The sequence below is a fragment of the Odontesthes bonariensis genome, chromosome 22, assembly GCF_027942865.1.
Source record: "Odontesthes bonariensis isolate fOdoBon6 chromosome 22, fOdoBon6.hap1, whole genome shotgun sequence".
Taxonomy (NCBI): domain Eukaryota; kingdom Metazoa; phylum Chordata; class Actinopteri; order Atheriniformes; family Atherinopsidae; genus Odontesthes; species Odontesthes bonariensis.
Window position 1 is genome coordinate 17,145,274 of NC_134527.1, and position 23,798 is coordinate 17,169,071.

The window sequence follows — 23,798 nt, forward strand, 5'->3', positions numbered from 1 at the left end:
ATGGAAACTAAGGTTTCTTATTTGTACATTGCTCTAATTTAAATGTGCATATGGGTGAAGTTGTAATTATTGTGCATATTCAGAAGTTATTATCTGATATTCAGCAATGTTTATTATTTTCATTTCAGAACCACATTAATGCACTTTGGAAATTCTGTTGTTGACAGTGTGTGGATTTTGTAGATGTAATGTTTCACTTACCAAATGGCACTGCTCAACCATAGCAGACAACCAGGTTAGATCTGGTCCTCATGAAACGAAACAGGCGATTTTCTTCCATATAAAGTAGCTAAGTTTTGTCAGAAAAGATGCAAGAATTTTGCGCTAGTTGCTTTAAAAAAATGGAAAGAAAGAAAGAAAATGTTACTCTGGCCATACTGCTGTGCCTAGCCTTTCTTGACTAATTGCTGTTTCTGAAAAATGATTGGCTAATGCCTGATAGTGGGAGGATTTTTTTTTTCTTTTTCTTCAGATGTCAAAATGATTTGACAACTTATCTGGCTTTTAATGAGAGACAACTCACAACAGGAGCTTACTAAACTACCACACCACCGTGCAACCCCTTTCCATTAGATTTTTATTAGATTTATTTAATTTTGATTTTTAAGAATTTGTCATTTTACATATTTTTTTTTTGGAATTGGTCTCATTTGTGAATTTCAATAGATTTAGGAAATGAAGTGGAATACCAGCAAGTTTAAGATGCATTTGATGATGTAATTTGATTTTAATATTTGCATCCTTGAACTTCCATACACACTGACTCAGCTTTCATAATTCCCTATTAGTGAGGCAATCGTGCTTAATTTTTCTTTAATTTCAGAAAGCTGACAAATACAAACTGGTGAATGGAATGTTAAGACAGAACATCGGTAGGCTTGGGGCTTAAAACAGCAGGGTTGATCCTTTTATTTCTTTATATTGTATATTTTTCGTAATAAAGCACTAAGCTATAAACTAAGACAGCAAGTGCTTATGGTCTTCCAATAATGTTTGCTAATTATTTAATATGTATCACATGCAAATGTTTTGTTTTGGTACATTCTTGAATAAGAAAAGCAGTGGCAGATAAAATAGTTTGTACTTCTACAGTATGATTAAACTTACAAACTAAACAATATAAATATTCTTATAAACTGTGTGTTGCCATTCTAATGATAAAAATCAAGACCCAAATATTATGTAATATGATGGTTACTATTAATATTTCATTAGATGGCAAATGTTTATCCGAATTTTAACTCCAAATATATTTATTGTTCTAATGCATTTGTGATATCTGCCCTCAAACATATTAATGGTAAATCCCTAATTAAATGTGTAGATGGTAACTGTTCACATGAATGTGGAGGGGAAAATAGCGATAATGGTGTCAACAAAAATCACGGGGGTAGCAGTTATCCTTCTACTCAATGTTTTGCATCATTTTCTTGCTTCTTATTTTGTCAGCAGAACATCATGTAATTATATTACACAAACATTCCATACCCAATAATACCTACAGCATTTTAAAAGTGCAGTTAAGAGAAAACTAAATGCACACCTGCTTCTGAAATGGTCTCTTCCACTATTCTGCAAACCTCCCCTGAATGAGTCATCCTGCTGGCTCCTCATTGGACAGGACCATGCCATCCCGAGGGATTGCCTTGCAGAGGCAGAAAGGCCTTGCTTCCATTCACAGAAACACTGGTATACCAGCCTGCTATTTCATTCACATAAAAGACTAAACATTGCATGTTTTCTTTTTGTCCTCTTTTCATTTTCATCTTTGTCTTTTTTTCTTCTCTCCTGATTTACAAGGTCCTGCGTTGTCATCCCAGTCTTTGTATTTGCCTTTGTTTCTGAGGAGAAAAGGCAGACGTGCTGTCTGTTTTTTTTTTTTTGTTTTTTTTCTCTCTTGCCAGGCAGGAAAGAGAGATATTGGGAGGGACTGCAGTGCGAAATCTGCAGCACAGCGAGAGCGGAAGCTGCTTATGAATGAGTGTCAGTCTTTCTGCGTTGCTAGATGCTCCTGTGGACATTTTACATGAATGCGTGCTTTCTGCTACTGGGGAGACAATGATGCTGCGTTGCTGCTGGTTTTAAGGATGATTCTCGGGCTGTTTTTGTTGTCCTTGTGGCTGTTTCATTGACTTATCTGCCTGAGAAACATGTTGTTTCCTGTGTTTATTTATTTTTATTTGTATCATTGGTATTATTCATGCAGTTCAACCAGGACCAGTATTTGCTAGTTATTGCTGTGAATCTGTTTCTGCTTTTTAGTCGTAAGATGAAATTCTTTTCAAAGTCTTTTGTTGTAAAATGCTAGTAGAATTTTTGCGTTACACTTTAGTCAGATTGTGTCAAAACATGTTTTATATGTCGGAAAGATTGAAAGGGTTCTTTTCTAAAATGAATACCTGATTAAAAATATGGTGGCGAATCGGCATGTGCATTAAGCAGTTGTAGATCTTGGATAGTACAAACCTGTGTTTCAGGGCTGATGTGTGCTGATGTTATAAAATAACATGGGCAATAAATTAAAAGCTATTTCCAGTCATGCCAGATTTTTACTGTGTTGTTCCATTAGATGATTTATTTAAGTCCTTTAAACGTAAATCTTTAATGTCAGTTTGAATAGAGAATTTTATTTATTTATGTATATATTTATTTTTCTTTTTTTCCAGAAGATTTTTGCAGCCAGTCTGTTAATGTAGCTGTTATTTAAGTGAATGATAGCTTACAGTATTTATTTTACTTAATCTATCGTCATCTCTGTGATTAATTACGGTGTGACATCATCAATTTCATGACATGAATTGTTTTAAGATGTGAATTAAGACAAAATACTCAAACAAATTATTTTGCAAAGTTAGATCATCAACCTTACTCTCATTTTTCATTTCCTTTCACAGAAAAGCAAATAAGGGGGAAAGGATTATGGAGAATAAATATGAGACTGGGGAATTTAAAAATTGATTGGTTCTAGAGTGCTGTAAGTGGGAGGTTTTTTTTTTTCCCTCTCCCTCCAACAGGAAGTGATTTGCAGTGTTCAGCAAGCCTTTTGTTGAGAAGGTTTTCTCAGATCAGTGAGTCATGCTTTAGCTCTGAGCCGGCAGGCAGCAGTCAGCAGAGAGTATTTGCTCTTCCCTTGCAGTGTCCGTGATCATCAGCTACATAGATCTTTTTCTGCTCTTTCACTTTTTGGATTTTGTGGCATGAAATCATAAGCAGTAGCAGCAGCATTGCCACTGGAAAAACTGCACAGCATTGGCAGCCTTATATCCTCCTCTTCCTCTGCTTCAGTGTTGGGTTTCCATGGATTGTGTCTGTATATTTCTCTCTGACGGATTGGATTGCAGCTCCGGATTTCACTGAGAGCAAATTGGACATTGGCGACAGCAGCAGCACAAGCTCAGCACAACCACCACTGTAACCTCAATAGAGAAAATTACAGTCAGGTGGCTTGTGGTTGCTGAATGGTGTTTGCTGCCTGTGCCGTTGCTGCTATGTTACAGGAGAGGGCAACCAGCGCGGCTCAGCCTCGTCTGCCAGCACGCTTGTGAAGGACGCTGGCTGTGCATGTTGGTTGGTGGAGAGAGGGGAGAGAGCAAGAGAGAGAAGGGTATGCTTCACCGTACCAAGTACAACCGCTTCAGGAATGAGTCAGTAACCTCCGTCGATGAGCTTCTCCACGGCCTGTCCATGAACCCCAAGGTCTCGGCCACCCCCCAATCTGCAGCCGAGACATCTTATACACCCCCGACTGAGGTTCAGCCCTCCTCCACCACTGCTCCTTCCAGTAACCCCACCAGCCACGGCTCTGACCACCTGGAAGATGGAGGCACCACCCTCTGCACTCTTATCAACAAGGTGTCCAACCTGAAATTCAGCAACTCCGGCAGCTTGCTCGGCATCAAGGGTCTGCCCTCGGCTGTCAAGGACCTGGCTGTGTCTAAGCTGCAAGGGGGTGGGGGATCAGGCTCAGGCAGCTCCAGTGGCACAAGCCCCAATACGGCGACAGCAGCAGCAGCCTCTGGTGTGGGAGGCTCTCTGTGCAGCTCAGTCTCCCATTTAACCCCCTGCTCGCAGCTGGAGCCAGCTGTCAGCATGAGCAAGAAGAGCAGGCTGGATGAACACCAGCCTAGCGGAGAGGACTGGAATCCAGGTGGAGGTGGTGGACCGGTGAGCAAACCCTCCCGTGGATGGCTACACTCCAATGACAAGATTTCTGGTCCAGGTGTCACATACATTGTTAAGGTTGGTGGACTCACTCTCTTGTTTTCCAAACATTGGAACACTGGACAATGAAAGAAGCAGTTTTCTTTCATTGTCCAGAGTTTAGTTACCTGCAAAGGGGATAATGTAGTTTCACTCATGCATCACAACATGCCCTTGAGTGGGTGTATGTAGGCTGGTTAGAACAGAAGGTTGAGCGAAATAACAGCAACCAGAACACAGACATTGAATAATTCAGGAAATGAAGAAGGTCGACACTAGGGAAAAGTAGAGACAAAGCTTTTGACGGGCAACATAAAAGCAGAGTTCAAAATGTTCTGTAAACATTTCAGTTTTCATGGTATTTCTGGCTTGTGTATGTAGAGCTACAGCGTTTTGCTTTTGTAACCATGGTGATGTGTTATTTCTGTACATTGTGCACCTCTCTGAGCTCTATGGCTGTGCTTGGCTCCCTGAAATGCTTGAATGAGAAAAGACAAGCAGCGCATGTTTTTCTCATCACTGCCGAATCTCTTCTGAATGTGGCTCAGCCATCACATATCATTTAAGTTGGTGCACAACTAAAAGAGATGTGAATGTCATCATGCCAGCAATGAGTCACTAGCACAGGGAGTGATGATGCTGATCCCTGGCTCTTCAAGGTGTTAAATGTGTGTGGGGGGGAACATTTTCACAGATACCATAAAATAGCAATGTTATTTTGTTTGAATGAATACAATTTTGGGCTTTTTATTTTATTTTATGAAACACATGGAACCAAAAGCTTGATGTAGTTCAAGCATAAGAATGGACACGCAGAACAGCATCCCCAGTTGAACACTGAATGATTGCCATCATATGACACCTACTACTACTTGCCTGAATAAAGTCTGCAGTATGTGTGACCAGCATGACATTCCATTAACTGCATTAAGGCAGAGAGCGCTTATTTGTCCAGTCAATGCTGCTGAAAGGGTCCAAACTGTGAGAGGGAAAATGGGTCCAGTCTGCTCTCCCCCACCCCAGGCTTTTCCTGTGGTTTATGTCCTGCATGTATTGAGTTCAACGCTGTGTTTCTGCTCACAACACTTTTAATTAGCGTCACTCCCCACACATCATGCACCATTACTCTAAAGGGACATCGACGGACAGTGACATTGTTTACACTCACACTTTTTAATCCTTTGTCACTGTGTTAATTTAAAGAAAACAAACCCAGAACACTGACATTATATTTTTTGCACTTTTATAGGAGCAATTCTTTGGGTTTGACAGCACATTATTTCTTTGTTCAAATAAGGGAAGTGGTCATTTTGCAATCCACTATTCCTCCAGACTACTGGGAGTTGCAGTGAGTGGCAAAATGCACACATGGTATTTGTGTACGTGTAAAATTAATTGAATGTGCAGTAGTTTTGTGCAACTTGTTAGACCTACTGTAATTTATTTTGAGTTGGTGAAAAGTCGACATTATTTCATGTTGTTGTGCCAACTGTTTGCTCACTGTTTTGAGCAAACAGTTGTTTGTTTATAGGTCCAGCCGATATCTACATTAGCGTGTACTTTATTTGCTTTTTTTTTTTTGCTATCTCATCATAAGTAAACTATCTCTGTTTAAAATTAAAAGAGACTAATTTTGCCTTTTTTTTTCACAAGCTGACAGTTTCAGTTCTTAATGTAATTTACACCTCTACTCAAGCAGATCATTTTGGGGCGTAGAGTGACCCACTCCACTCCGCCCCTCTCTATCTCTGGGTCTGCCTCTTTTGAGATCTGTGGTACTCAGTAGCCCTTGGAGCACTTTATTATGGTATGAGAGAACATACAGTAAGTAGCCTGAGAGCTCAGACATCACACTAAACTGACAGAAATATACCTGACTGGCAATTCTATTCTCAAAAACTTACATTTGTCCTCAACTGCACTTTGACAATAGACAGCAGGTAGGTTGCTGATCCCTGTTTAAGGAACAGTCTTGTTGTTAGTTGTGTGTTGCAAAACATAATGGCTGCTGGCTGGTTGATGACACCACTGACAACTCAACAGTCGTAATTCCTCTCATGTCTGTCTATAAACTCAGGGCTTCCCCATCGCTCCGTTCCTTTGTGTTTCAAGCTTTTAGCATTTAACATTAAAAACTATTACTTAAATGGGTAATATCTCATCGTTGTTTGTTTTTTGTAAGAGCAGTTACTGTTGCTGCACTGATCGTACATTCAATGGCATATGGGATATTGGAATTTCTAACTTCAAATTGGTAAAAAAAATTGAAAGAAGGCCAATTAGTAATTAGATAACAAAAGAAGAAGCCATATAACGTCGTAAAGTGACGTAAGATTCTTTCTTTAAAGCAAATCTTAATGTCACATTTTCAGATATAGGGCTTTCTTATTCCAGAGTTTTTAGTTGGTAAGTATTTCACTCAAATATGAGCACAAGCACAGAAAAAAAAAGTGTACTTAATCAAATTTTTCTTCCTTAGATTTAATAGCGCTTTATTATATATTCATGTTGCCAAAGGTGGATAACTTTTTTTTTTCCTGAAAAATGAGTTGGCAATAGATTTTCTTTTGATTTGATAATCAATTATTTTTCTGTTTATCGATTAAGTGTTTTTATTCCTTTTACATGTCCTATCATGTTTTGACTGCAAAGAACTGGACTATGTAGAAATTGAATACAATAGAATAATCTTTTTTTAGTCCCTCAGCATCCAAAAGCTGTAAACTGTGATACAGGATTTGTTGTTTTTATTGGCCTTTGTGGCTGTTGGTGCAGTACTGACATGTTCAGCTGTTTACTGGACTCATTATGATTATTAATTATCAATCATTTAAAAGTTAATCTGGTATTAAATTATCCTGTGAAGTTTGTGTTCATTTGTTTTTGCACGAGAGGAGAAAAGTCTTGATTTGTTGCTCAGAGTAGTCAACTCCAATACCAATTTTTAGAAACGTTTGATATATTCTTGTCCTTGCTGGATTGAGCTCTTCACATTTATGGTTTTAAAAATAGGTGACTTTGAAAATTTCCAAGCGTCACGCTGACAAAAAATACATTTGTTTGCTAGAGGCTGAAAAACTCTTACTGGAGAGACAAGAAGTCATAAAATGAAATATATGATTCTAATATGTTGGTTCTGTTTGTGAAAAAGAGTGGAGACATTAGAGTGTCTGGATGCTTGTTTGGTTTACAGCCAGGTTATGAATGTGATTCTGCTAACAATAGGAACTTGTCAGCACATAATGTTCCTGGTCTGTGCAATATTAATCTGAAAACAGTAGACGTCTGTAGAATGAGTAGCTCACTGGTTGTGAAGATGGATTTATGGCACAGGGGGGACTTGTCTGACAAAATAACATGTTATAAATAACATGTTACGGTTAGGAAACATTTGCTTCCTCTTTTTTTTTTTTCCCCTTTCTGTCAGACTGTAGCCACTGTGTGAAGCTGAAGGTTTCTTTTTTTGAAACAAAGAACTAGAAAAAGTACATCATGTCAGCAAGTTCACAAAAATGTTAGTGCTGGCATACAACATCATTACGCCCACTTTCAGGTAAAGTTGGGGTAAAACACTAATAACTGGATGATGCTTCTCTTCAAAGCGCTTAACACTCTGACCCACACAAACACATCCTAGAACTAAAGTAAACCAGTTTCACTGGCAGGAAATGCATTATTTGTCTTGAACTTTCTGGATGTTGTTCAAAACAAGTGCAGATGATGATAAGTGATGATGATTTTACTCTAAATTAATTTAAGGGTATCACAGATTATAGCTCAGAAGAGACACTCAATAATGTGAACTGTAACATTTTAACCATCAACAAATGCGCTAGATATATTGAAATAGATAGATATGAAAATATCTAGCCTAACAAATAAGTTACAGGCTGAAACTGTCAAAACTGATGAACTGCAGTTAACTTGGCAACGTTTTTAATTCTCCTGCAGGTGTGTCATGGCAGATGTAACCCAATGAGTCTAGGTTTTTTTTTTCCATCCTTTCTACAGCAAGCCCCCGGTGTCCAATATTAAGTTAACTTTGTGTGTGTAGGGATTTGGTATCTATGGGGTTATTTAAATTTTCATTTTACATGCACATGATGGCACGCGAGTCTTTGTTTAACAGAGGCTTTTCACTATTGTTTTGTAGTATCTTGGCTGCATCGAGGTCCTGCGATCGATGAGATCCCTGGATTTCACCACAAGGTCTCAAATAACAAGGTATGCTGACATGCGTTAGAAGCACAAATACCTGTCCTGGCTAACTGTGGACGATAAATTGAAGTCCAGTCTTCTGTTGTTTATGTCATTTGAGATGATACAGTGACATTCAAGAAAGATCTGTTTGATTATTTGCCATTTTAGATCGTTTGTCATTTGCCATTGTTTAATCTATGTTTCCACTAGAAATACATCCCTTTAAAGTTCAAGTGTGCAACGTTTGTGGATTATCTATTGCCATTATCTATTAGATATTTTTAACCATGTTTTTATGAAAGTGCAATCACATGAAAAGATGTGTTGTCATTATCATAAAGCAAAGATACAGCAATTTACTTTGTTAATGTAAATGCACACTGGAGATGCAGTTTCATTAGACAATGAAGGGTAGACTCAATGTCATCTTGAAATGAAAGAAATCGAAGATCGTACATCATACATGAATGCTTAATGTAAAAGACTGAATAAGAGTTTATAACAGTTTTAAATGGAAATTAGAAACATCAGAAAAGTGTAAGATAAGAAGATACAAGAGTAGAAAGGGAATAAGATAAGAAGGTCATCTCAAGATAAACGGTGAAAACAAATGAACTGTTAACCACATTTTTAAACAAAAAGCATGTAGATGTGTTTTTAGTCTGCTGTTGTAGCAGACTTCTACTCGTATGGTAGAGAATTCCAGAAATCAGGACAACAATGAGTGAAGGAATCAGAAGCTGATTTTGAATGTATTTGCCTTTGCCTGATGGCCTAAAGAATCTGTCCTGTGTCTGTTCAGTAATCAGAACAACAACCTAGGAGGGAGCAAAGCCATTTTATGGATTTGAAGTATTTTACAGGCAGACTCTTTGTCTTACTAAGAGCTAGTGAGGATAAGTTTAAGCAGGATTGATGTGTGTTCAAACCTTTTTGGAGCTGCAACATCAAATGAATGCCTGGTACGTTTGATGGGTAGTTATAAAGTTGACATTGATAGTATAGTTCATGCTATCATCTGATAACAAGAGCTACTATCAGTATTAGGAACACATAATGAATTAGCTTAATCCAAATATCATGATAGATTTTAATGTTGAACCATAAACGTGTAGAATTCTTGGACACATTTTACTTGTTAGGTTTCTTGTCGGCACATTACTTAACATTTTGCTGGTGTGATGCTAAGTGCTGCTGTGTTGCCAGTGTAGCCACCTTTGTCTCTGTCCGTATATCGTGTTGTGTATTGCAGCAATGACACAATGATTAAAGTGACTCAGCGTCTGACAATGACTCAGTGACTGCATTGTGTAAGAATAGGGCCCAGAAGAGCACCCCCAAAAGGAGTAGACAGAAAAATTTACAATGATAAAAGAAAGCAGATATTAGAGGCAAATTTAATTGACTGTATTGTTATGAATTGCACTAGTTAGTCATTTCAATTCAGTGAAAATCATTGAAGTTACGAACAGTTTGATATGTAAAATAGTTGCTGAATTGTGTTTTGAGTGTAATATTATATTGGAATTTTTATCAGTAAACCTTTTTTGCAGATTTTATGTTCGAAAAACATTCTTTTACTAATAATCTCTTTATGCCACATGCAGCAGGTATAAACTTACTATGAGACAAAATTATATTTTAAAGAGATTTCTTTGATAATGCATGAGCATACGCATAGTATAGTGCATTTATCACACGTGTTTTCATGGAATTTTCTGTGTCTCAAAAAGTCTCTGAAACCATTGACTGATGTGCAATGAGGCAAAGGCCAGCGGTGAATCATTTTGTGTCATGTTCACTTTTCTGCTTGACTTCCCGAAGTTGGTGTCATTAGCTAGCAAAGCTACACAGCAGTATGCGCTCGCTCTTTCTCACTGTTGTATGTGTTTAAGTTTTTCTCTGGTTCAGAGAGAGATGATGAAAAAGAGACACTCTAGTGAGAATTTGCCTGTTAAAAAATTTAATAGGATGCAGAAAGTAACATTTCTGTCATGAAACCAGCATCTGATTTGTCTCAGAGGGGAATTTGAATTTTTTTTATCCTTCAAAGCAGCTCTATCTTTAGCCACCATTTAAGACGCGCTTTTCTTCTGTTACATTAAAAAATCATAACATAGGGGCGGTCGGTGGCGCAGTGGGTTAAGCAGGCGTCCCATGTACAAAGGCTACAGTCCTCGCTGCAGCTGGCCCCGGTTCGAGTCCCGCACCGAGCGGCCCTTTGCTGCATGTCTCCCCTCTCTCTGCCCCTTGCATTCCTGTCTCTCTCCAACTGTCCTATCCATTAAAGGCATAAAAAGCCCCAAAAAAATATTTAAAAAAAAAAATCATAACATGATGATACCTGGAAATAGTTTACATCTGAAAGGTAGTTTTAGGTTTCACTCTTTGATGTATACTACTATGTCTGCAATGCAATGGCATGCTTTCAAAAGCTTTTCTATTACTCTGTGTTGCACAACACAAATACCCTACAGTGTTGGCACACTGAATATCGAGTGGACATCTTATTTTATGTAACAACCTGTCATGCTTTAAGTATATCTTTAGCTACTTTAATTTTTTTTTTCAAATTTCATAACTTAGTTGAGTTGCAAAACCGAAGAAGGAAAAGAAAAAAACAGAGACAAAAACCACATCATTTCACAAAAGCGGACACATTTTCAGCACTTCCACGAAACTTAATGATGCTTCACTTAATAAAATGCAAAGACAAAGTAGAAAATGCACCATTACATAAAACAACATTATATAAATGTTTAGTTTGCTGTTTTGTTGCTTTTTATGAAATGTTGTTTTCTGCCATGATATTGATCTATGTTTTCTGGTCTGTTGCTGTGTTTTGTCTCGCAGGACACTGTGCTTAGGTTTATAGTATTATAGTATATTATAGTATACACAGTTTATAGTATTAATCAGTACATCTGTTCTGTTTTACTCAAAACATGTCCAGCTTGCATGAAATGAACAAGTGAAGGTGATGACTTACTGTGTGATGCCATGAAAAACAAGATGGCTTCCCATTCCAAGTTTAGAATATGCATTTACGCATATGTTGGCAATAATTAATCTTTAGTCCTGCTGCAGCAAAATCTCAGAATCTTGTTTATGTTCACAAGTTTGGTTTAGAATGTTGGAATGCTTAAAAACGCAAAGTACAGCTGAGGCCGATGGGAAGGACTCGTTGACAAGCAAACACATTGGGAATATCCTCTGGACACCATGAATGTTTGTTTGACACCCAATTTCAGGGTTATCAAAACTTGACGATTTAATTCTGGCAGCGCCTTGGAGGCAGCAGACGTCATCTTCTTGCGACAGTGAATTTTCTATTGAAATATTAATTCTTAGAAATTTGAAATCAAATGTTCACATTCTGGTTATTAATAGCCAGTAATACTGTAAGTCCTTTTTATTCTAATTTTTTTCAGTTAATAATAATTCTATTATTTTTGCAGCCTCCTGTGGCCAAAAAGTTTCCCAAGTCATTTTGGTTACTTCCCCACTGTCTCTTTTTTGTTTTCATTTCATCCCATTAAGCATGTTTTGCTTAAGATGTTCTTAACTGCAAGAGGTTCACAGCCTATCTTTTAAAATCAAAATAAAATGTAACGAAGAATTTTGTGTTTTAATGTATTATTTAAAGTACGTTGTTATTTTTTGTATTCTAAGGTAATCCAGAGACATTCGCCTGAGATTACGTTTCCTTTCAACCATAGGATTGCATGACTAATTGTTAAAACCGCCTTGTACTTTGCGTTGAGTAGCTGACTTAACCCTGTATGTAGTATCTTCGTCTTGCTTTTTCCCAGATGACAAAAATACAAGTACAGTCCAGCCTAATGTTGAAATAACTGTGATTCTGTGGCGCTCATCATCACCATCCTTTCACCCTTCCTCTAGAGAAGCCATCAGTCTGGTATGTGAAGCTGTTCCTGGGACCAAAGGAGCACTTCGGAAGAGAAAGGTACATGGCTGTACAGAAAGAAAAAAAACGAAAAAAAAAAAACAGGAGGGATGGAATGGATGGCAAGAGAAAGATAAGTGATCACAGGAGAAATGTGTAGATGTACAGTTGGTTTCGAAAAAGGACACAGCATTAGATATTAATTTATCCTTCCATGTTCTATATTTAGCATCCCCTCTCAATGTTTTTCCTTCCTTCTTTCTGTATGTAAAAAGAGGGGCAGAGGAGAGAGATGAAGAGGTATGGTTCTGTATGTGCGTGGGTGTAGCTCCTGCCCACGATGCATTGCACACCGCACACAGTGCTTAGTGACTCATGTAGTTCACAATATCTGTGATCAGGATGGTGAGCTGGTGTGTGTGTGTGTGTGTGTGTGTGTGTGTGTGTGTGTGTGTGTGAGAATGTGACTGAGTACATGTATTTTGCTTGTGTGTTCACATAGTGCGTGTCCACAACATGTGAGGGTGTGAAATGAAACATTACTCTGTTCTGCAGAGCTTATTTAAATGTCAGATCTTTTTAAAACACAAAAGCAGCGCTGGTTAGTTTTTCTGAATGGATGTAGGATTTGAGATGATGTTATTTTGACTGTGACACAAACGCGCTGTGGTGACATCAGCTTCATACGGGGAATGTTAAATTGGTTTGGCTATTTTTATTTGGCCTCCTGAGTTCTCTTTTCATCAACAGTGTTTCAAATCTGCATTGGTCTAAACTATAATTTGTGTTATTGTCAGCCTCTTGATTGTAAATAAAAGGATAAGATGACACATCATCACAATCAGGTGATTCCACTTTCAAAAAAAGTTCAAAGCAAATTCTTGCTTTACTTTTCGATAGAGCTTTTTTTTTATGGCAGCGCACCCGGCTGAGTGTCACTACCGGAGAAGCAAACGTGTTTCACTCACTGAATAATAATGTTAACACTGTATTCATCCTTTACCTTTCACATGCTATGGTTACATGGTTTAATGCCTCTTTAATCTGACTGAAATCAATCCGATTAGAGATTCAAACATAACAGTTTGGTCACTATTAGATAGGTCTGATGAGTTTTGTTTATACATTCTAAATCAAAGTGGTCCTACCACTTTGTGCCTAATCTGCGTGAAATATATTGACGATTTATCCCAAACTTTTTGATGAAATTTTAGTCCCTCAAAAGACTACGACAAGCAAGATGGGTATAGACAGATGGAAAATAAAAGCTCAGTTCACTTAGTGCTCCTTCTTTTGCCAAAGCTCAGGAACCTGTGAACAAAGTTCTAGACAAAGACCGGTGGGAGGGAGTTGTCCTTTCTGGCTTTACCAATCGAGAATGAAATACCATCAAAAAATGTTGTGACTAAATGAAATGCTTCAAAGGTCACATTTTAGAGAGATGCCGAGACAAGAAAAAAGTGGCCGATGGTATTTAGTCCGTCTGATGGTGTCAGAGGTTAAAGGGTTACTGTTTTAGTCAGTTAAGTATAAAATAGGACTACAGTGGTTACAGTGTGCTATTAATATGTTGTTAAGTGGTTCTGAACCGGCATATGAGACGAGTCAGAACAGCTTGAGATTTTGTTTTTTGAGAGTTTGATGAGAAGGTTGCAGCCTGCAGCTGGTTAGCATGGCTTAGTCTAGCATTACTGCTGGAAACGTCTTGCCTTTTTTTTTTTTTACCCTGAAGTTCTGTTGTTCACCTCAGTAAATAAGCATTACATAGAATAAAATAGAATAGAATAGAAAAATACTTTATTCATTCACATGTCTATACATTTCTGTTTGGGGGCTTGTTGGTATACAGATTTAGTTACTTTTATGTGGAAAAACTGTTTCAAGTCTTAATCCTAAGACTTGTGTCTTACTGTCTCTTTCTCTGCTCCTTTCAGCCACCGTCCAAGGCTCTGTCCAGTATTCTGGGGAAGAGCAATCTACAGTTTGCTGGCATGTCAATCAACTTGAATATCTCCACCACTAGCCTCAACCTGATGACCCCTGATTGCAAACAGGTCAGTGTGCAACCTTTCTAAACAGTCATGGAGCAGGTTATAGTGATGCATGACACCACTGATAGACTTAAGACAAAATGTTGAATAATAGTATGGCTTTAGAGTGTATCACACATCTGTCAACCATGCAACGATACTATAAAATCATGTCAAAAGAGTGATTTTTGGTGACAGTAAGATTTATCTCTAAACACAATCAATGTTTTACTGTGGAAGCTAATCCCCTTAAATAGAATTAGTGCTTATTTTAGCAGAATGCATATTAGATTTCAGTGGTTCCACTGTTTCTGAGGGTTCTGTCATCCTGAATATGCTACAAACTTGACGCAGTTTCCCTTAAATGCTGGCAAGCCCCTGCAGTCTGAGATGTAACTCAATCAATTTGATTAATAGTGCTCGCAGATTAGCATAGAGCCAAATACTAATGCATCTTGGTGCAGGAGAAAAAATTGCCAATTTAAAGCACTCAGCCTGTGTGAAATCGCAGCATGCGTCATTTCCCGTTGAATTCTAAGTAATTTTGATCTGAGAAAATGCAGTACAGTGGAAACATTTTGCAACCGATTTTTGAGAAGTCGTTTTGTTGCAACTTCCTTTAAACTCTAGCGTTTTTCATGTGAAAAATAAGTCAACTGTTTCATTGTCTAGATGAGCAGGCACAAGGTAAACCAGGCTGATTGAAGTATTTTCAATTGGTTAAACAGTGTGTATTTTTTTTAACCATGAAGGGAAAATATTGGACAAGACTGACCCAGCCTGCTGAAGTTTTACCCGTTTTGGAGCAAACGCTTCAGAAATGCACGTTAAGTTAAGGTTATGACATCAAACGCTGTGCACCTAAATGAATATGACTTAAAGGTGGGGTGTGAGATGTTTTCTGGAGCATTTTTTATCATATTGTCTGAAAACCTCCTCACGACCCCATTGCACCCACTAAAATAGAATGTTTGGGAAAAAAAATTAATATTTTAGTCCATTGTAGAGGGTGTAGCAAGAGGAAATGTCAGACCAATAGAAGTAATGATGAGAGTTACTTCTATTGGATTCTGACACGCCAATCAACCGTCAGCCCCCCCCCCCCCCCCCCCCGCGCGCGCGTGAAGGGAGAGGCAAGGTTGTGTATTTTCAAAAATATAGCTTGCAGGAACCGTTTTTCCAAGATCTCATACCCCACCTTTAAGGTTACCAGCTACACAGCTTTAAATGACCTCGTTATTGGTAACCAAGCTGGAAACAGCAGGTGGCAACAGGGGTTATAGAAGCTGGACTTCCGTTTTAGAATATTGATATGTGTCCCCAAGATCAAGTATGAATTTTTTTGATTCAGCTTTTACACTACAGGAGATTTTACTTTTACTGAAGAGTTTCGAAAATCAAACGGGCTTCTTTAATGGGATTCATACTATTTAAAAAAATATATTTTGAGAGGAACAGAAGCCGTTCAAATGAACTACACTCTGATACTCAAATTTGAACTTGTTAACCTGTTGCTAAACAGGTATGTTGCATCAGTTTTAATGTTGTCTAATATTTATAGTGTGTGTGTTGTGTACTGACTGCACGAGTTAATTTGTGTGTATACAAAAGCATCAATTGATTTGCTTTTTATGGATTTCTTGCTGACAGATCATAGCCAACCATCACATGCAGTCCATCTCATTTGCATCAGGCGGAGATCCTGTAAGTATTACATGCTTTTTCAAGTATGAAAAAAGTGAAAAGATTGCATCATATCAGTTAATGAAAATAAAGTTACCCTGTCTGATGTATGCTGATCACCTAAAGACCTTTATCCCTCTTAGAATATTTGAGTGATTTCATTCAATTTTACAAGTTGACTTTTATTGCAGGACACAACAGATTATGTTGCCTATGTAGCAAAGGACCCTGTTAACAGAAGAGGTGAGAGTTACTTTCCTTAATATTTCATGGAATATCTGATATGCAACATGCGCATTAACATGTTCTGCTCGAAAACTCATCAGCGTGTCACATCCTGGAGTGCTCTGATGGACTGGCCCAGGACGTCATCAGTACCATCGGCCAGGCTTTTGACCTTCGTTTCCAGCAGTACCTGGAGTGTCCCTCAAGCAAGCTGTCCTCCACACATGACAGGTGAGCTGCTCATGATACATTCATTCTAGTTCTAAAAAATATTGGAAATGAGATGTTATAGGTTGTTTGAAAATGTGTGATCGGTTTGATTTTCCAGTGTCTTGCATCACATTTTATTTGAACAGCTTTTATGTTCAAGGTATTTCATTAGCTGGACTCTTGTACCACTGAGCCATGCTGGTGTTTTATGTGCAGACTGTGGTTTGACATTACCTTACTGGATTAATCAAGGCCTCCCCTGAAAGTGCGCGAATAAATGATCATACCATCACTTGTGCTGGTTTCTGAGCTGTGCATTGTTAACAAGCTGGATGGTTTTATCATACATGAATTCCAAAAAAGAAGTTCCTCATCTCTGTCCTTACAACAGTGCAGCTTGATAGCAAGAAGATCATAGGCATTAAATATTGTTTTCTTGGCTTTTTTGCACATTGACTTTTTTAATCCAATAATGACACATCTATGATGTTCTTTAGATGACAATATTTTTTTTGGGGGGGGGCTATTTTACACTGAGAACCATTTGTTCTTAAAATGTTTAACCGTTGCAGTACGGCTCCTTCTACATATTTCCTTCTGGAAAACCCAGCCTCCCTGGCATTTTTGTTTTTACTCTCCTGTTGCCAATTTACACACAGTGTATATAATAACTCCCCCAGCTGATCATTGCCCACTCCAGGTTATTTTAAAAGTGTTTGCGTGCATCAAATTCAAAATAAGCACAAACATTTTTGATGGCGTCAAGGTTTAGTTTCATAATTAAAAACTGAGTTTTCTTCTCAGGGTATTAAACATGGAGGAGTTGCCATGGACAGAGGAAGAAGAAGAGTCAGCAGAACACCCTTACTACAACAACATCCCTGGCAAAATGCCACCACCTGGAGGCTTCATTGACACCAGACTGACCAATCACAATGCCGCATCAGATGGGTGCCAGGTACGACTCAGTTTAAAATGAATGGATGTGCACACAAACACAATAATAAATCGATTGGTTTCCAAATGCTTTTCCAAAAAGTAAAGTTTAAAGGAGGGATTTGAAAGTACAGATCCGTCCAGTTTGTGCAACACTGACAAGTCACTCAGCACTTTATTGCATCTTTAGTGTATAATACATTTTATGGTGTTTGTGAAGAGACCTCAAACAAACATTTTACTGGTTTAACAAACTGCAAACAGGACTACTGAAGTAATGAGACAGATGTATAATTAACACTAAGATTATCAGGTTATTGATGGAGTTCATAACACCGCTGTTTATAAAATGATTTGACAGTCCACTCACATGCCGATGGGTACAAGTGTCACTGTGGCAACCATTTGGGTAAATGTGTACATGGATTACACACATGGCTACATTACATTTCAGACAGAAATGTAAAATAGTTTACCCTTCATGTAAATGTCTGCATGCATGAATCTTAATGTCTCTTTACCTGTATTTTTTCTCCTTGAGAAACATCATATTTGCTGTGTTTCTGCATGTCATCAGATGGGTCCAGGCTCAGTGGATCCGACATATTACCAGGGGCGACATTGTGAAAACTGGGCGGATGAAAGAAAGCCAATCTTCCTGCAACAGGGTAAGAACACATGATCCACAATATGAGATGTTTAATTCTGCTGCATTTTTGATCTGATTGATTGGTTCTCCAAATTTGTAGGGTCATTTGACATAAGCAGTCTACCAGAGAGTAAAGGTCTGGCACCAAAAACAGGAGAGATGCCCACGTATGTGAACACTCAGCAGATTGATGCCCAGGTGCTCGCAGCACTCCAGGCTGAAGCAGAAAATGTGACAAAGGGCATGGCAGCTGCAGCCAAAGAGAGCCCACAGAAGGACTTGTTTGACATGAGTAAGACTTGATTAGCTTATATTTCATGTTCAGTTTATGATGATAATTGCTTTAAATAGAAGATTTGGATATCCTCATAGTTTTGAAATATCACAACTCGTGTTTGAATCAAAGTATTTTAATAGAATCTGTACCTTGCCTTTGTTATAACACTTTAAAATTAGATCTCTTGATTATAGGGGTTTTCCAGCTTTTGTTATTTCTACTTCAGTGTGTCCTTATAATTATATCATGTCAGCACAAAGCCAAGAAGAGGACACTGTTGCTGTCACTTTATGCCTTTAAACTCCACCATTGGCTTTGATATTATTATACATAGATCAGTAATTAATGATATGTCTAACAAACGTATGTGTGGAGAGTCCACATTGCACGTGAGCAACGGACTATACAATTTAAAACTCATTTTTCATTTCAGAAAAATAATTTCCAAGAGTATTCTCTACTCTTATTGTTCAACTGCAAAGGGACATTTTAATATGAGTAGAAGATTACTTTGACTTTGTTATATTTCAACCAACCAATGCAGAAAATGATTAATTTGCTAAATATTTTGCAAAGCAGATAGCCTTTCTTTGAAAGAACAGGACACAAGTTGAATGATAAGGCTTAAGCGTAATTCATGCTTACCTGTTACATGGATTCAGAGTAGTTGCACTATAACTCAGCGTAAACATCTGACCAAAACGACTGAGGCTAGTCCACCTCCTACGCCAATTGTTGCTCAAAGATGTTGCATCTATGAAATAAAGTATAATCCAAAATATAAGATGCTGTGATTGTATCAGGCCTGCTCATAATGCTAATCACTATATGCTATGCTCTATCTTGCCTTTTCTTATTTTGTCAGTCTGTTTAGAAACTTTCTATGATTAATTTCCTCAGGCTTCCTTCCTTTTTTCTGCCTTACACAAATTTTGGTGTAAGTGACTGTTAGCTCCAAGGTCTTCTTTTATAAATCACCATTGTTTGGAGTACACAAAAAAAATCACTATGGCATAGAAACCCTGTTGAGCATTAGTATTGTAGCAGAGTAAATGCAGAGCGACACAGACACAGGGGCTGTAGGAATGCTCATGACAAAGAAGGTCACTTTTGTAGGCTCTACGCTGATCAAATGTAGAAGCATAAATCAAGGTTGAAGTATGCACATGAAGTTTTGACAAAAATGTGAGAATACGAGGTGCCAGTTCTCCCTTTGACCCCAGAACCAATTAAAGAAATGCTGAATGCGAAATGGTACTGAGCCACAGCAGCAAATGGAACACAGGATGGTCCGAACATAACACCGTGACTTCATTGACTTTTCTACCGTTGCAGTTCGAGATCCTTTGCTCAAACATCAAACTAGACCTTTCCATTTTAATAACCATAGAATTAGGAAAACTGATAAGAGAGCTCCACTATGTCTAGGATTTAATAGGTCGTAGGTGCTTTCAGATCAGACAAAATGAAGGTGTCTTGAAAGCAACTGGGAAGCTACATTGAGAACTTTATAAAGTACCTTCAAGGTTACTTTATAAAAATTAGAACCAGTGTAACATCTAGTTTGCCTAATAGAAATGGATGAAAAACAATTTTTCAATAAAACTGTTGCTATGCTAGACCCCAGTGTTGCAGGGAAACTAAATCATCAGCACATACAATACAGCACTGATTGTGTAGCTCTGTGCTGGTTAGTAGAAAATTCACACAATTGAATCCAACCCGTGATGGGATTAGTACCACCCCTGAATTAGAACAATATGTTATGTGTCTAAAAAGACAAATTCATCTTTCTTCTGCTTAAGTATTGATAGCCAACTATTACATATTGCTTTTATAGATGATTTTAATTTGCTCCGTTAACTCTTAATTTCGGCATTGCCCTCTTCCATAACAGAGCCCTTTGAGGATGCCATTCAGTCCCAGTCCCAACCACAATCTCAGGGGCAATCCCAGTCCCAGGTGTCTAATCTTCATAAGGCAGCGTCCGTGGACAACTCGAGCCCACTTCTTGTGCGATCGGTGGCCTTCCGCGCACAGGAGGAGTTGGAGGGTCAGATATGGTATCATGGCAAAATGAGCCGGCGAGATGCTGAAAAATTGCTAAAAGATGACGGAGACTTTCTGGTCCGTAAGAGCACTACCAATCCAGGGTCCTATGTACTGACAGGCATGCACAATGGACTTGCTAAACACCTGCTGCTGGTGGACCCTGAGGGCACGGTAAGAAAGGAGTAGAAGGACATGTGTTTTACAGCAAAACTCTAGATCCAAATGTCTGATTTATAAAAGTGTCAGTGAGAAATAAAAAGATTGAACCCTTTTCAGATAAAAACAGAATTTTAATCATTCTTTTCTTCTGTTCAAAGGTACGGACAAAAGATCATGTATTTGACAGCATTAGCCACCTTATTGCCCATCACCGTGACAACAATCTGCCGATCGTGTCAGCTGGGAGTGAACTGTGTCTCCTACAGCCTGTTGTAAGGAAACAGTGATGCTTGGAATGCCTGATGGGAAACAGGAAGCTTTAAACAGTCTCCCATTATGGAACTGAAGTATGAAACATGAGAAGAAGATGCCTAAAGGCTCCATGTGCTCAAAACTGGCCCACTTTACTGGAGTCACTGAAAGACGCAAGATTTGTTTAAGATGAAAAGAATATTTATAGAACTGTTATTATTTTGTTGTGATGACTGAAATGCTATATTTTTGAGAAGAAATAGGTGCATTTGGACATAATATCTTGATTTGGTGTTTTAAAATATAAAAATAACCCAGTTGTTCTTGTAGTTTAGATGAAGTGCAAATCAAACCTCAAAGAGGTTTTAACAAGAATATTTTAGAAAGAAGAAAAAAATCAAAAATTTTAGTTTTGTCTGTCAAGCACAAGCATATTTCTACAGGAACTCTTGGCTAAGAGGCTGAAGAAACAGAAATGAGTCACATGAAGGAAAATGTCCTTTAAACTCACCATTAGTGTGAGAGCTTACTAAATTAGTCACTATATGAAACCTGCTTTTATTGGAGATTAGAACTGAATGTGTTTTGCTTTGCAGTCGTCACAAAGTGTCAGGGTGCAGACACCCTTCATAGTGCTGTCAATGGCTTTAAAAATCCACTTTTTTATGAAGTAATTTCTCGTGTCACTGCAGTCGCATGACTTAAAATCAACTGTTCTTGTGGCCATGTTCGTAGACCTTGATACCCCTTTATTTGAAAGAGGTGCTTGTGTATGCTGACACTGTAAAATATTTATGCTTTTGAACCAGTGGTTATTTCTGAATTGGTTTCCTATTAATTCTTTTAGGTGTGTAGTCGGTGATTAGTTTTGGTGCTTGAGTCATGCAGTGGATATCCTCACATTCTTAATGACCATTTTCAGCTTTTTATTGAACTTTTAAATATTATTCATTTCAACGATCACAAATAAATAGCACAATCAAAAAGTTGGATCACCCGGGGCAGTTGTACACAAGATGGATTACCACCGTGCTGAGACATAATTAAACAAATGTTGTATTCACAAACAACACAGAAAGTTCACTTGCATTTACTGAGTTTCTTTCTTTTTTTTCTTTTTTTCTTTCAATGTGTTGATATCTTATGGCATGACGGCTCTCTAGCCACTAGGTGTCATCAGAGCACTACTCGTTTGTCTGTCAGTCACCTCAGCTTTCTCAACACAAGGAACACATTTTTAAGCTTTCTTCCATGGTTGGTCGGGTTAAAGTTTCATTTTTGCAGTAATGTGTACACATTTGCTCCTCTAAACAGTTTTAGTGTTTAGGTCATACAAGCTGTTTTTGTTGAGAACCCAAATTTTGAACCCGTCCACTGCAGTTCTGGATTCAGCCTTTTTCAAATGCTCTCATCCTCACTATTGTCGGAACTTTGATGGATACCAAATGAATGGGGCATTGTATTTGATATGCACTGGACCACTTCAGTTGAACCCAAATCAGCATGTGTTCAATGAGTTTGACGAGACAGATGCAATGTAATTTAACGTGCCTGTGTTTTGCTGCAAGAGGGTGTGTACAGCACATGCATCTCACTACAATACATTTGGCCAAAATGGAGTATTGGGACTATATCTAGAACCCTTACACATCTTTTACTTTTGCAGTGTTTGTGACATAATTTCATCAAATCTAATTACTAGCAAGAAGGACTAATGCGGTAAATTTTTTATAAAGCTCTGTACCAATTTAAAGAGTTCCTTTGAGTCTTTATTTATTAAGACTAAATTTGTAGGATCACTTTGGCAAAGTGTGCAAAGTTTTGAACGAAGCATATATATATATATATATATAGCGAAAAACGACTCCATACTTGAATCTGTCTAATATCGATTAGCTTTGTGACGTAAAGAAATTACTCAACCAAACACGCTGGAACACCACTAAGAACATGGCGTCTTTCCAGATTTCTGTTAATGAAAATGTGCCTTTTATTTGTACAAATGGTGGTTTACTTTTTTTCTTTCTTTTCCCCTTCAAAGTGCAATAGCTGATCTTCAATGGGGCATGCCTGTTCACTAGAGGTTATGTTTTGCCCTGCTGCGTGTTGCTGCTTGAGACTACTGTTTTCTCTCTATATCTTTGTCTCTTTCCCTCCCTCCCTAGCTATTATGTATTATAAATGTATCATTTCCAGATTATAAATATAAATCTTTGTCAGAGGGTATCACACAGAAACTCACTATTTTGGGACAGGTTAAGTGGGAAAAAAGGAAATTAAAAACAAGTCCAAATGATGTTTACAGATTTAATCTTTTGGTTGTATGAGTTTATCATTATTCTGTATGACTGTTGGCAATAAAATTGTGAATGTGTAGAATTTCTGTCGTCAGTGCTGTAGTAATCTTTTCAGTTCATGCTACGTGGGGATTTTAAACAAGCATCGCAATTACCTTCACCACAGTTACTGTTATGGCTGTCATTGAAATATCTTTTCCTTCCCTATCACAAAGGTGAACTGAACTGTTGGTTCAAACAAAAGACGCGACATCTCTGTTAACAACACTCTTGCTGCTCTGGATCATCCACAGATCACGCTATTAAGACAACCGCCAGTGGAAGAAATATATATATAAGAATATATCTGCGATTTAAAAAAATAAAAATAAAAAAATTAAGCAAGGAATGTATTTAACTGTATAAAAACAGCTCGATAAATCTAAAAGGAATATCCCATCTCCACAGTGTTCTCCACCAATGACAAACTTTTAATGATGTCATAATGTTGCTCCTCAGTCTTCTGCTCTGGACACAGCTTCTACAACGTGCATCTTCACCTAAAAAGTCCATAAGCTAAGCAAAAATATGCTTTTTAAATTCACGATCCTGTATTAATTTCCAGTATCTAAAGTGAATTAGGGAATTACTACTTGGCTTACACCATGACGGTGTCACATAAATGAACAAAGAAAGACATTTATATCATTATTCACAACTATTTTCATTCAAATTTATAATT

General features: G+C 37.9%; 1 protein-coding gene across 2 annotated transcripts; it reads left to right on the forward strand.

The window, feature by feature from the left end:
* The first annotated feature begins 1,639 nt into the window (after nt 1-1,639).
* Nucleotides 1,640-23,159, forward strand: shc3 (SHC (Src homology 2 domain containing) transforming protein 3). 2 transcript variants are annotated; one of them, XM_075455831.1, is made up of 13 exons: nt 1,640-1,689; nt 1,801-4,239; nt 8,354-8,424; nt 12,304-12,367; nt 14,242-14,361; nt 15,988-16,041; nt 16,212-16,263; nt 16,347-16,476; nt 17,260-17,413; nt 17,969-18,059; nt 18,141-18,332; nt 20,215-20,540; nt 20,687-23,159. In XM_075455831.1, exons 2-13 carry the CDS (start codon nt 3,562-3,564, stop codon nt 20,813-20,815), a joined length of 2,061 nt encoding a protein of 686 aa, XP_075311946.1. In that variant the 5' UTR covers nt 1,640-1,689; nt 1,801-3,561; the 3' UTR covers nt 20,816-23,159. The 2 variants fall into 2 exon arrangements, with proteins under 2 accessions (XP_075311946.1, XP_075311945.1); XM_075455830.1 differs by lacking the exon at nt 1,640-1,689 and having other exon boundaries at nt 1,728-4,239.
* Nucleotides 23,160-23,798: the final 639 nt, after the last annotated feature.